The sequence below is a fragment of the Sinocyclocheilus anshuiensis genome, unplaced genomic scaffold (genome assembly GCF_001515605.1).
Source record: "Sinocyclocheilus anshuiensis isolate Anshui unplaced genomic scaffold, SAMN03320099.WGS_v1.1 scaffold1239, whole genome shotgun sequence".
NCBI lineage: Eukaryota > Metazoa > Chordata > Actinopteri > Cypriniformes > Cyprinidae > Sinocyclocheilus > Sinocyclocheilus anshuiensis.
The window spans coordinates 309,760-323,443 of NW_015540949.1; the positions used below are offsets into that span (position 1 = coordinate 309,760).

The 13,684-nt window shown below is 39.9% G+C and overlaps 1 protein-coding gene across 3 annotated transcripts in view; it reads left to right on the top strand.

Annotated features, from left to right (window-relative positions):
- LOC107689845 (HORMA domain-containing protein 1) overlaps positions 1-5,336 on the top strand; it is a 10,185-nt gene extending 4,849 nt beyond the window's left edge. Inside the window, exons 1-15 of one of the 3 annotated variants that reach the window (XM_016488012.1) lie at positions 1,754-1,816; positions 1,947-1,997; positions 2,140-2,284; positions 2,366-2,426; positions 2,511-2,547; positions 2,693-2,713; positions 2,849-2,875; positions 3,012-3,079; positions 3,246-3,397; positions 3,882-4,039; positions 4,138-4,227; positions 4,318-4,369; positions 4,471-4,538; positions 4,641-4,721; positions 4,989-5,336. In XM_016488012.1, the coding sequence (XP_016343498.1) occupies positions 1,965-1,997; positions 2,140-2,284; positions 2,366-2,426; positions 2,511-2,547; positions 2,693-2,713; positions 2,849-2,875; positions 3,012-3,079; positions 3,246-3,397; positions 3,882-4,039; positions 4,138-4,227; positions 4,318-4,369; positions 4,471-4,538; positions 4,641-4,721; positions 4,989-5,075 (1,080 nt within the window). In that variant the 5' untranslated portion in view covers positions 1,754-1,816; positions 1,947-1,964 and the 3' untranslated portion in view covers positions 5,076-5,336. Of the gene's footprint in view, positions 1-1,753; positions 1,817-1,946; positions 1,998-2,139; positions 2,285-2,365; positions 2,427-2,510; positions 2,548-2,692; positions 2,714-2,848; positions 2,876-3,011; positions 3,080-3,245; positions 3,398-3,881; positions 4,040-4,137; positions 4,228-4,317; positions 4,370-4,470; positions 4,539-4,640; positions 4,722-4,988 lie in introns of those variants that run through there. The other 2 variants (XM_016488013.1, XM_016488011.1) reach the window with 2 other exon arrangements.
- Positions 5,337-13,684: the final 8,348 nt, after the last annotated feature.

A 13,684-nucleotide genomic window follows, 5' to 3' on the forward strand; every position in this document is an offset into this window, starting at 1 on the left:
CTATATAAGTAAATATTCTCTGTGAGGGCATTGCCCAAATGGCCAGGCCAGTGGTGTTCGGACTGGAGTTTGAACCTTAATGATATAAACAGGAATCACCCACGAGCTCTCCGGCGAGCCGTCAGCGCAGGGGAAAGATTTTACTCTATCGCTTTGTTCTAAGCAGCGGGGGCGTCCCGGGGCTCGAAATTTGCAGGGTAGGAGGGGGTAGTGACGCTGGGTGTAACTAAAAATGTGCCATTGTCCGGTGGGGTCCGGTTGGGGAGTTACGGAACGATCTCATATCGCATAATCTTATTAACTGCTTATCTCCTGAAAAGAGGACTCATCAGTATTACATTGCGATTCCCAAGGAGAAGTGGGCTGTGTGCAAAGGACTAATACCAGTGCCGTAACTTCGGGGACGGGAATAAAGCGAAAAAGAGTGCGTGCTTTCTTTGAAGATATCGATCCGGCACGGCTGGTTCCTTTCCCTAGACCCCGGGGTGGGTCCTGGAAACGCGGAAGTGTTTTACATTTTAAGTCGTTTCATGTGTTGTGTGTATATGCGAGTGTGTATGTTGTAGTTGTGAGTTTTAAAGTTTATATGAACATGATTACTCCGTCTCCATGTACGGGACTGGGGAGGCACTGATCTTTTCACTTTTTAAATTGATTGTTTTCTCCAAGTAGATATAACTGCAGACCGGAGATCTCCAAAATGGGGCGTGAACTCCAAAAGTGGGCAGAACCTCCAAAATGGGGCGGGGTCTCCTCGCGCAAAGACTTTCACCATTGGCTCTGGCTCCAGCCAATTGTTACTGACTTACATTTCAAAATAAAACGTTATAAATTAAAACATGGTTTCTAGTTCATCTAAAATAAAATATGCTATATAAGTAAATATTCTCTGTGAGGGCATTGCCCAAAGCTCGTGGCCAGTGGTGTTCGGACTGGAGTTTGAACCTTAATGATATAAACAGGAATCACCCACGAGCTCTCCGGCGAGCCGTCAGCGCAGGGGAAAGATTTTACTCTATCGCTTTGTTCTAAGCAGCGGGGGCGTCCCGGGGCTCGAAATTCGCAGGGTAGGAGGGGGTAGTGACGCTGGGTGTAACTAAAAAGGTGCCATTATCCGGTGAGGTCCGGTTGGGGAGTTACGGAACGATCTCATATCGCATAATCTTATTAACCGTTTATCTCCTGAACTGCAACTTTCTTTACCACACAGCGCCAATCCCTCCGTGCAGTCAATTTCGCTGGGTAAGGTTAGGGTCAGGTGTGGGGTAGGTTTAAGGGTCTTGAACTGCATCTTTCTTTACCCCGCTATTCAGCGCCAATCCCGCAGTGCAGTCAATTTCGCTGGTTAAGGTTAGGGTCAGGTGTAGGGTAGGTTTAGGGGTTAGCATTGTTTGTAGCATAGAGTAGGAAATCAACACTTTAATTGACACAACCAATAAAATCTTTAGAATCAGCTGTGAGGCGGAGTTTGCACTGAAGTGGATTGGAGGAAAAAGTGCGCATGCGTCTCATGTGCCTGTCTGCCAATGGGAGGAAGCCACGCCCTATTTTGGAGCTCACACCCCGTTTTGGAGTTCCCGCCCCCATCTCCAGGCTGCCGTTATACCCCTCTCCTTCTTTTCGGCATGACGTCACGTAGGAGTTGATGGCGAGACTCGCGTACTCGATCGGTGGATAGCGCGCGAGCGCGAGAGTGACGGTTAAAAGTCGGTTGAGACGGACCAACGTAATTATCGCTTATTAGTATATTTGCCATTATTTTACAATTTAACCGTCTGTCAGAATCACTGAAGATTTTTACTGTCAACTTTATCTGGTGAGGGAATTATATTCTTTACATATTTATGTGCTTTTGAGTGACTGAAAATCTGCCGCATTTGTTCAAATACCAGAGGCAGTAACGTTAACTGAAAATCGCTCATTATATTTGCTGATGCTAATTTTAGGGGTTTGTTACAGTCATCATGGCTTGTGAACAGAAATTGCGCCCTGTTCAGGTAAAGATTTGTTTTTTCACATCTAACGTTAGCACAATACCACGTGTGACGTTAATTTACCTTTAGCTTTTGCCAGCCTGTCCATTAGCTGTACATTTAACAGTATGTTTCTTACTGAATGTGTTTTTTATGTGTTTTTCAGCGCTGTCAGATGCTGCCTGATGTGGTGTCCACCGAACAACAGTCACTGGTGCTTGTAAAGAAACTTTTAGCCATTGCGGTCTCAAGCATCACTTACCTCAGAGGTCTTTTCCCAGAAAAGGCCTATGGACACAAATATCTTGGAGGTAAAAATGATACATCAGAGTGGTACAGGTAACAGAAATCCTGATCAACTTCATTTTTTTTTTCTTTCTTTCTTTTCACAGAGCTGAAAGTCCTAATACTGCGAGAGCATAGCTGTCCTGGTGCTCAGCAGATTGTGCAGTGGTAGTATTCCCTTAATAAAGTACAGATACATCATTTGGAAGTATAATATGCTGCTTGGAGAGTATCTTACCTCTACTATTTCAGGTTGCAGGGATGTTTTGATGCACTTCAGAAAAGATACGTAAGTCTGTGCTTTTGCTGTCTTCTGTATTTTTGTAATTTTTTTTTTATGGCTAATAACCAGTTTAGTAACCAGATATATACTGGTCATCACTCTCAGTAACCTTTGAACCTTTTGACCTTTTGCATCTGCTTTACTTTATCAGCTGCGCATGGTTCTTCTATCAGTGAGTATTAACTAATGGATTTGAAAACAAACAATAATCAATTTAAAACTACACTTTGCATGCAGAACTACAATAGTTTATATGCTGTATCTTATAATATTTTTTTAAATGAAAATGGTACTTCTTTACTTGTAGATTTACTGTGATCCAGACAACCCACAGGTAACCTGACACCATACCTGAATGTTAATTACCGTTTGAATATAATACAATAATAATGAAATCAGTGCATGATGACCTTGTTTATTTAAGACTTTGAATTTTCATTTTTACTTTTCCGTTTTTGCTTTTGTTGTAGAAAGTGACCGAATGCTACCAGTTTAAAATCAAGTACACAGAGAACGGACCTCAGATGGACTTTGAGAGGTGGCCTATCTGTCTGAGCAGTTATCAAAATTAGCCCAAAATACATACCTTGTATTTGTATGGAATGTCCTAATAACATTTTTACAGCATTATTATTTACTACCGTGTGTTTGCGCATTGACTTTATGAATGTTGCACTTTTGAAAATTATTGTCTGTGTTTCCAGCAAAAATGGGCAGATTGAGAGTAAAATGGCCTGTGACAACACCCAGAAATCCAGTATGCTGCTGGTGCGCAAACTTTACGTGCTGATGCAACATCTCGGCCCGCTGCCTGACAACATCTGCCTCAACATGAAACTCTTCTACTATGATGAGGGTACATTTACGCTTGCTATGTGACACAGACCATTTCATTTATTGTTTTTGTTTTTAGTATGTGATAAGTTAGTGTGGTTAACTTAATATTTATTCAAGTTATTTAAAAGCATTTGATACTTTGCAGATCTTCACAAAACATACAGATCAGAGATGCACAAACAAGGGCCTGTGGCTCAAATTTTGGTGCATGATGACCTTTAATTTGACCTGCCATATCATATCACAAGAGGAGGAAAAAATAGGAAAAAAATTCCCTTGAAACATATTTTTGTTTCTAATTTGTTTTTAACATTTTTCATTTTTACATTCCAATATAGAGAATATAAGTTCATTTGATTAAATAAAATGAATATGATACAGTTGGATATGATGCAGTATTTACTTATGTACAACAATCCTCAATATAATTTGGTTTTCAACTTTTCATTGCAAAATGTTTGATGACCTTTGGTATTTAGAGTCAGTGTGTATTTGTGTTTCAGTGACCCCTCAGGAGTATCAGCCACCTGGCTTCAAGGACGATGACAACGAGACGCTGTTGTTCGAGAGGGAACCAGTAAATCTGACCATGGGAGAGGTGGTCACACCTTTTCATAGCCTCAGAATGAATGTCACCACTGAGCAAAAGAGACTTGAGACGGTGAGATAAAGAAGCTAGACATCTACTGATCTGTCTAGAAGAAAATATAAGATCAATTATGTAAAGCAGTGATCAATGTCTTTCATGTGCGTGAACAGTTTGATGAGGAGGAGGTAGTATGTGTGAGTACAAAATGGTCTTTGAACATGTTTGAGGATGGAGTGATGTCTGAGACCTCAGTTCAGCAGGTGGGGTCTTTTTAATAATTAGCAGACATTTTCTCATTTCCTTACAAAATGTGAGGATTAATCTCAAAAGATGGATGTTTTTGCTTGCAGGAGTGTACAACAAGGGAGAATGTCATCACTGATGCAGGCATTGAATACTCAGGTGAATATTAGACTCTGCTTTGCCAGATCAGCATGAATCTAAAATAAGGAAAATGCAACCAACTCCCAGCAGCTGTTGTTCATGGTCTGTCACATTTACAGAAACTCAGGAAAACTCACAACAGGGTCACAGAAGTAGCAAGGAGGATCTTAATCTAACAAATGCAAAGGTAGCGCTACACAACTCACCACACACACAAGTAAATGACCAGTCTGCTTTATGACCTGTGGATGAGAGGAAGTTGTTTTAAATGATGTGATGCATATTTTAGATGGACAGTCTGGTAAAGAAAACTGCTGACCTTAAGGTGGATGCAAGGAAGACCAGGAGCGGACGCATCTTTGACCCTCAGGTAAGAAATACACTGTCCATGGTCCATATCTGGATCTTGTCATGTTGGTTGGATTTTTATCACGTCTTTTGCCAGTATAATCAGTGGAATTTTGTGAACAGTTTTAAAATACAAAATACAATGTGTCATTCTGATGACTATCATGCAATCCGAGCCAGGAAAAAATGTCAAGTAAACAAATGAGTCACGTAAAAACAGGTTTTTCAAGTGTTCTTGTTCTGATTAACTGTAATTTACCACAACTAAACACTTCCTCTGTTTCTGCAGATCTCTCAGTTAGAGTTCCCGCTAAGCCAAGATCCCCAGCCATCAGCCCCGAAGAGGCGCAAAGTCAGTGTACCTAAAGAACATTGACTTGTACACTCACAGTATTTCTAATACAGTCACACGGCAAACATGCTGTTTATTTTTTATTTTTTTATTAATTTAGTTGCAGAAATGCATTGTTAACAAGTTTTATGGTTCAAGGGAATGTGATAACATGAGGTGTGCACAAATGAATTTTGTTATTTATGTTAGTTTTCTATCAGATAAATTTGAAATAGTCATATTTTGCTTTCAGTGCCAGGAAATGTTAGTAGCATTGCAAGGTTTAGTCACTACAGCTACAGTACAGTGTGCAGATGTAATGAGTCCACTAGATGGCAGCATGCACTGTGCCTGAGTTTTTGTATTAAAACAGTGATTCCAATAAAATAACGTGCCGTTTTCTGTAGTAAAGCAGACAGTTTTATGGATGTACTTGAACCTGAGTGATATAATTTAATGAATAATGAGTTTTAGAGTTTATGTCTAGAGAAGTGCAGATAATAGACTACAGATATTTGAACAGAAAACTAGATTTGGCTTTGTTTTCTGATGCTGATCTATACAGCTAAGCAACATAGCATTTTCCAGTGCGATTGGTGATGTCGGTGAGTTGTTTAAATATATATAAAAATGAATCTACAAAAGCCTTAGCAGCAAATGTAGGCTGTAAAGTCGAGGCCTGAATCTTCCTGTATATTTGCACCTGCTGACAGTCAACTGTCAACAATCAACTGTTTAAAATATGAGAGTTTTATTATTACTTGTAAATATATTTTTGTTTTTAAAAATCTTACATCTACTTGAGAAAAATACATAGCAATGGTTGTTTTGCAACCATATTCTAGTATTCCATTGTAACAATAGTATGTAGTAGTCCCTGTTTACAGCAGCATTCACTTTATCTAGTTCCAAAATATTTGTTGGCTCATTGCCTGAGTGTTCTAAGAAGTTGGCTAGAGACAAAAGCATCTGAAAAAAACAATTCCAGATATGCAGTTTCAGGCTCGGCTGTAAAACGCTGTCTTAGGGACTTAATTTGTCATGGATCAGAAACCACAGAAGCCCCTTTGCCCATTCACACAAGAGCTTTTGGTATTGACATCAGAGTTTTTACCATTTAGTCTCTTCTCTGCCTAGTTTACAGCAGCTGCTAGTAGTCATGTTTACCTCACATTGATGACGCAAACATATCTCAGTTTGGACCTGAAAGTACAATGTAAAAAGAGACCTGCGGGGGGAGGGGGTAGTGGAGTGGAGTTTGGACCAAGCAATCGAACCAAGTTAGCTGCTGTCAGGCTGTGTATCTGTGTGGGGGGTGATATCTCCCCTCAGGGCTTCAGAGAGGGGGGGCTTCGGACATTTAGCAGGGGACTGTGATCCCCTGACCTTGCCAGAAGGGTAGAAAATGTTTTGCTGCTGATTAGCAATTCTTCAGCTTGGCTAAACTTTAGTGCAATTTAATTTTTTTCTGTTGTAAAGAAGTCTAACAAAAATGCTTAAATAAGTTTTCATTGTAATAGAAGATAGTTTCAGTTTGATTCAACTTAATACACACAGCATGTAGTTGGTGATAGTGTATTGTTTTTCCTTTGTTCATTCTCTAATCTAAAGTGTTTAAAAGAGTTTCTTTTAAATAACAAAACTGTCCAAATTTTTTAGACCACACTCTCCCAGTTAAAGGTACAATGCTGTCGCTGGGACTGTCCCCTAAGGTACATCTTTGTGCCTTATTTACCCCTAAATAGTACACGTTAGTACTTTAAAAGTTCATATTAGATTGTGTACATGTTAGTGCCTTTTGAAAGCTGAGAAACCACATATGAACTAAAATTGCACATTTATCTATGACCAAACAAAAAAGCATAGGATCTTTTCGAGTGGCTTCCATTTTTACCATATTGATTAGTATCCAAAACATGAAATAAAATGTGTCACGATCAAGCTGAATTCATGCTTGGCATCTCTCAACATGACAGAGTGTTTTACATGTGTGTTCCCTCTGAAATAGCAGTACCGTACACTTGACCTTGGGCTGGATATATGTGCCTGTGAGCTGCGGACCATCACTCCTGTCAATGGAGTGTGTGTCTGACCTTGGGCTGTAGTTACAGACTTGGCACTGACTAATTTCAGCGCTGGACTTCATATCGACACTGCAATCGCTGGATGATAGATAACTATTGACTGTGAAGTGAATGGAGCTCCTGGACAGGACAGAGTGGCTCGCTAACGTGGACCTCGAATTGAATACAGAAACTGGCCACCCATAGATCCAGGACCAGAGCTATCTCTTAGATTTGACTACAAACAGCATTTAAAAAAACAAAACTGATTTTGGGTCAGTATCTATTTTTCACCTTTTTTTGTTATGAAGGATTTCATCTGTAGTCTAGATGTTTAGGTAGATAATCAATAACTTCTGTTACAAAAAAATATATATATATATTTTTATAATAATTTATATGTTGATCGTTTAATAATAGTAATTTAATAAATTATTTAAAATAATATTACGAAAATGAAAATTCTGTCATTTATTCAACCTCATGTTGGCTTTCTTTCAAACATCACTAGATCCCATTGTCCTACATTGTATGGACAAATAACAGACTTTTTTTTTTAAATACCTTCTTTTGTGTCCATGAAGAAAGAATGTCATGCAGGTTTGGATCGACCTGAGGGTGAGTAAATACTAGATTTTAAATTTTTGGATGAACTATCTCTTTAAATGTTAAAAGTGGTTATGTAAATATTTGGCACCTAAATTTACACAGTTTACCCAAATGTGATCAACATCGACTATGATTAATCTGAGCGCTTTGAGAACAAAGCTAACCCAATGAGAAACTGCTCTTTAAACAAAATGTAGGCGAGCGAAATCTTATATCAGCGAGCCAAGAATTTAACAAAAATAATAATAATTCAAGGCAGGGCGTCTGACAAATCTCAAGAATCCTGAATCAAGACAGCTCGTATTAGGATGCAGTGTGCACGTCTGCTCCATAAAGTTTTGAAGTGTGCTGCCAAGATCACTGCAGGCTCTCACTCTCACAACATATGCAGAGCGCTTGAGGCAGAGAAAACTTTCCCTCCATCACTCCTCTCTCCCACATGCCTGGCCCCACCGCGCCTGACTTCTGCCCTGGTAGCCGCTGTGCCTCTCCGAGTGGATGGGTTTTCATCTCGCAGGGATGCGAGGGCAGCCACTCCGCTCCCCCTCACACTCCGTCCCAGCGGAGCACAGATTTACATTTGTACCGCTGCACAGAGCTCAGTACTGCAGGCGAGCAGCCAAATCCATGCAGCACTGATAGAAACACAAAAAACAGCTTGAGCGACTTCAGTCGAGTCTCTAGAGATCAAGGACTTCTCAGCCTGGCATGACGGAAGTTTATGCATGTAAAAAAATGATCAGTGAACAACATTCTTAGGAAACATATGGTGCTGGTTTTGCTTTAACGCTCATAGTGCTAATGGTTTGAATGTAGACTAAAACATTTTGTTTTTGCAATTTTAGTGCTAGTATTAGTATGCTCTCTTAGTCTATATATTATTAATAATATAAAACAAATTTTATACGTTCACTCAAGAATCACCAGTAATGCTTCTTAAACTCACACTAGGGTGTTGCTGGGGAGGACAGGCAAAAAGAAAGATGTAACTGACATCTCAATCACTTGAGTCATTTTTATGAGCAGTGGCCATAAGCAAGGAAAGGGCCTTTGTCCTAGATCGGCTTTCATTTCCAGCACTGCAGGAATTGTGATGGCTGTGCCTCGGGGCAACAGAGGCACCTTAAGGAGCCCCACCTTTAAATCCAGTACGCTGTGACTCTAACCATGACCCCTAGCTGGAGGGATCCCTCAGGCCAGATTTAAACGAGCTCCCGCAGGTCCTTCTCCGTGCCTCGCTCTCCTTCACAAGCTCTTGCTGAACTGGAGCAGCCTGGTCTTCCTGGCCGTTCTGATTTGTGTAACAGTCAAAGCAATGGCTGGACTAAACAGCCTCACATTAGGTAAATGGCATGTGGCTTTTCGCATATGCAGACCGGGAGATGTGCGGAAAAATCGTATGTGACATTTTCTTTGCTGGGGAAACTGAATTCTGTGTGGGCCGCAGTAAAGCGCATAAGCAAATAACACAGGCAAAGTGTCATGATAGCTATCTATCGTTTTTAAAAGCGTGCCTCTCTGTCCAAGAAGGAAGTGATTTTTTTCTTTGCATTTGTGACGAAATAGATCCAGCTGTATTTTTACTATTGTTTCAGGCTTCTTCCTTTTCTTTTTGCTACCCTCTCATTATCATTACCACTATTATGGAAGCCATGAGAGACGCAAGGCAAAAGAGGCATACAATATCAGGTATTGAGCCACACCCATCACCACACAGAGAAAAAAACATGGGCTCAGGGGCTGCACAATTCAGACTGGACAGTGCGATCGATAGGATGCTCTATTAGCCGTTGCCATGGCAACTCACAGAGCAAGGACAGAGCCCCGGCGTTTATTTACACCTGTCTTCTACTCCCTGCCACCTTGTGCTAGTCCCTGGCAGCTTGTGTTGGTTTAAGTGCCACCCAAAAACGTTATACACTGTTATACCTATTATCTATTGTATTTATGATTGTTTTTTTTGTCATAGTGCAATTTGCATTTGCTTCCCCAAAAAGCGTATAGGATTTTGTAGGTGTACACATTATCTGTGTCTCAATGGCCACTGTTTGTCTGCGTTCTTTGCACAAGTGTAGGAGTCTTTACTTTGCGTTGACCCCAATTTGCAGGTCAAGTAAACATGTTCAATGCTGCAGCCGTTGACTTGACGAGGTCATTAAAGAGAGCTGGAGAAGAACAGGCTAAGGCTTTTTTCAATGAGCGCATGAGTGAGCAAAACACTGCAACAAAGAGCGGATCAGCAGACAACTTAACACTAGAAGCCAGCCAACTTAACACAAGAATCCTCTTAGATCTATGTGAATATGGATAAAGAAGTCAAATGGTTAAACAAGTCATTACATAGAACGTTAGTTCATTTTTACAGTAAAGTGAAATAACGCGCTTAGTGAAACTGTTGTATAATAACGTATAATATCAGCCTACACTTTTTATTAATAAAAAAGTGCAGTGATGCCATAGAAGAAATATTTTGGGTTCCCCAAATAATCTTTCAGTGATCAATAGTTAAAATAACCATTTTTTCTTAGTTCTTAGTTTAAAGAACATTTTAATAATTTAAAAAACCTTTTTACAATATAAAAAATAAAAACAGACAAAAAAAAACCTTGGTTCCATGGATGTTCAACGTTCTTTTTAGAACCATCAATGCCAAAAAAGAATGTTTATTTTTAAGAGGCACAATGGAGCTTTGGAAGAAATCTACATATCTAAAAATGGTTAAACTGATTGTAAATAGGGATGCATGGCTATTTATTTTGGCCAATTCTGATAAACTTTTACATTTTATGTAACTAATATATATACAAAATTAAAATTATGCATTTTGTTAAAATAAATGAAAAATTTATTTAAACACTAAAGACTAAAATGTATGACTTTAAATGCTACATTTAGGCATATTAAAATGATTATAATTTAGGCATATTTACATTTCATATTATAATGAAAAATGGATTGTTCATTTCAAGATTCAATAAAGATTACTTTTAACAGTGTTATTAAATTATTATTGTAATTAAAGATTAACTTTCAGTGAAAAAAAAATAGGAAAAAAGTAAAAATAGGAGAAACGGGCATGAACAATTACATGTCCAATATCAACAACACAGAACAAACAAACAAAAAAACACTAAAATCAACCAAAAACCAATATATTGTCTATATGCATATAGTCTGACGCCCTAACGCCATTGTGTTATGGGCTTCCCAAGTTCGAGTCCCAGCTCAAGGTCCTTTCCCATCCCATCCCCCTCTCTCTCCCACTTCGCTTCCTGTCTGCTATTCACTGTCCTATCATAATAAAGGCAAAACATCCAAAAATAAACCAAAAAATTTATATATAGTCTGAGAAACTATAGACTCAAAGGCTTTCACTCACTTAGAATGTGTGTTTTGAGTTGTGATAGAAGGGTACCGGCACACCAAGATCTTTCGTCTCTGCTGTGTGCGCGTGTGTGTAAGCATTACCGAGGCCATTTTGAACTCCCTATTGCAGTGTTAGGAATTGAGGTGAGCGCCATAACCTCACACACATGCACAGCTCTGACCGTCAACGCTCTCCCTACCCCCTTCAATCAATGGTAGTTTCATGTGGCCTCTCAGCCCTGCAGTGACGTGTGTGTCTGTGTGTGTGTGTGTGTGTGTGTGTGTGTGTGTGTGTGTGTGTGTGCGTGCGTGTGAGTGACCTATTGATTTATCGACTGTCTGGCTCAGCCCGGCCCATGGTACTGGACAGCCTGGAGCTGTGGATCATTGGACCTGCGGTTGCTGGGGTACTTTAGCCAAAGTAGCTGCAATGCTAAATGACACAGGTTTGCCGCCAGGTGATAGATTCTGTCACAGTGCTTACAAGAAAATGAAATCCAAGGTAGAAATCAGGTGGCCAACTAAAGTGGGTCATTGCTAACTTGCTAATTGTCTCTCTGTGGGGTCTATGTGTGCCAGACTTTTTTTTTTCTTCTTGGTTCCAATTGCTCTCATCAACACCAGGCTATTAAGCTTTTCTCTTGCTCACATGTACCCACACACACTAGGACACCCCCTGAGGAGGCAGGAGAGTGGCGAGTGTCCAGCTGTCCTCCTCCCCACCCCATTCCTGCCTTTTCACTGGTCAGTGTAGGCAGACTGAGGGGGCCTAAGGGTGTGTGCGTATGTGTGTTTGGGGAGGTGCCATTAGCACAGAACTAGTAGCAGCTGGCCTGAAAGAAGGGATTGAGTGTCACTGACCTGGCCATAGTGTCCAGCTGAGGGTCACTGCTCTGCCCTCCTTCGGGCACGTGCTGACCAACCATCTGTGTGTGTGTGTGTGTGTGTGTGTGTGTGTGTGTGTGTGTGTGTGTGTGTGTGTGTGTGTACAGAACCGCCTTTATTTTTGAATGGAGTTACAGTTGCCTAATGTCAAGCTTGTTTGTGAGCAGCTGGCCTGTTTGGCCTTCATAAAATGTCTGTGAAGCAATACTGGGGTCAGCTTTTAGAAGGAAACATTAAGGTCTGTTTACACCAGGAATGATAACTATAACAATAACTTTACTTGCGTCCACACCAACAGATGATAACATTCTGTTTATAATAATCGCGTACTGCAATTACAGTATGTCGACTGCAACTTTGAATGCTCTTAAAAATTCTCATTGGCTGTCAATATTTTTATGCGCATTTTGGAATATCGCATTAAAAAAAACGCTGGATGGAAACGCCAAGATGCGCATAAATTCTAAAAATGTGCATAAAAAACGTATGTGCTCAACTAAGTAGGATACATTTCTTATCCGGTAAGAAAACATGTACATAAACTATGATGAAAACACTTTTACCAAATAAATTCCTTAATGCGCCTCAAAAAAGACGTTACTTTGCGATGGGACAGCATAAAACTGGACCATCCAATGGACCGATCTCATTGCACAGCATCTGAAATGCTAGTTTTGTCATTCTAAAATGCTTGAGCAAAGTCTCGTCAAAGTGCTTCGTTATAATTAACTCCCAGAACTGTGTTCCCAAATAGCAGGCTCCAAAAATAAGATAACATGACCGCGTTTCGTCTGCGTGCTCTGAAGCTCGTAATTTATTGAATACAAAAATTATTAGACAATGCCCTTTCCTACTGCAGCAAATTGAATTTTTCTTCGTGATATTTAGCGCAAGTTAATCAGGAAGTGACAATTTTGTTCTCTTTAACTCACTGGATGGAAACGGTGCTTTATTCGCAAATGTTTTACGCGATATTCCAATTTTGCGCATAAGTTTAATTCGTAACTTTGTATGGAAACATTTATCGGGTGGAAAAAAATTGCTCTGAAAGTGATTTCAAATATATTGTTCCTCTGTGTCATTATAGATGTGGTGTAGACTTCCCTATTCTCTTACGATTCTAATGTTTATTAAAACTTTAAAGTTGTAATTATCGTTATTTCTCGTGATTTAACATGGAAGAAATGGCATGCACTGTATACAGATCCTAGAGATCGTGTAAATTTCACAACTTTCAGTGGTGTTTTATGGAATGTTTTTTAGAAAGATGTTACATGGCGCGCCAATAGCCTCGTGGGCAGAGTGTCCCGAGTTCAAGTCCTGGCTCGCGGACCTTTCCCGATTCCGTCTGTCTCTCCCACTTCACTTCCTGTCGTCATACTGCCCTGTCGTAATAAAGGAAAAAAAGCCAAAATGAAATATTTAAAAACAAGAAAGAAAGATGTTTCCTCAGATTGGCTTGACAAAATTTGTCACATCAGAATTGTTTTTAAACCGCATCAAAATTCATTGAACACACTGTACTTCTATCCCTCACAGCCTCGTTTTCATTCCTGTCAAAAATCAGATATGACATTACACTGACTAAGGTCTATGGTTGTCCTTGTTGTAAACAGGACTTTAGTGATTAAAGTATGAATCCAAATGTGGACATGAATCCAAATGTGGGGGAAGTTGTGGCCTAATGGTTAGAGAGTCGGACTCATAACCCAAAGGTTGCGGGTTCGAGTC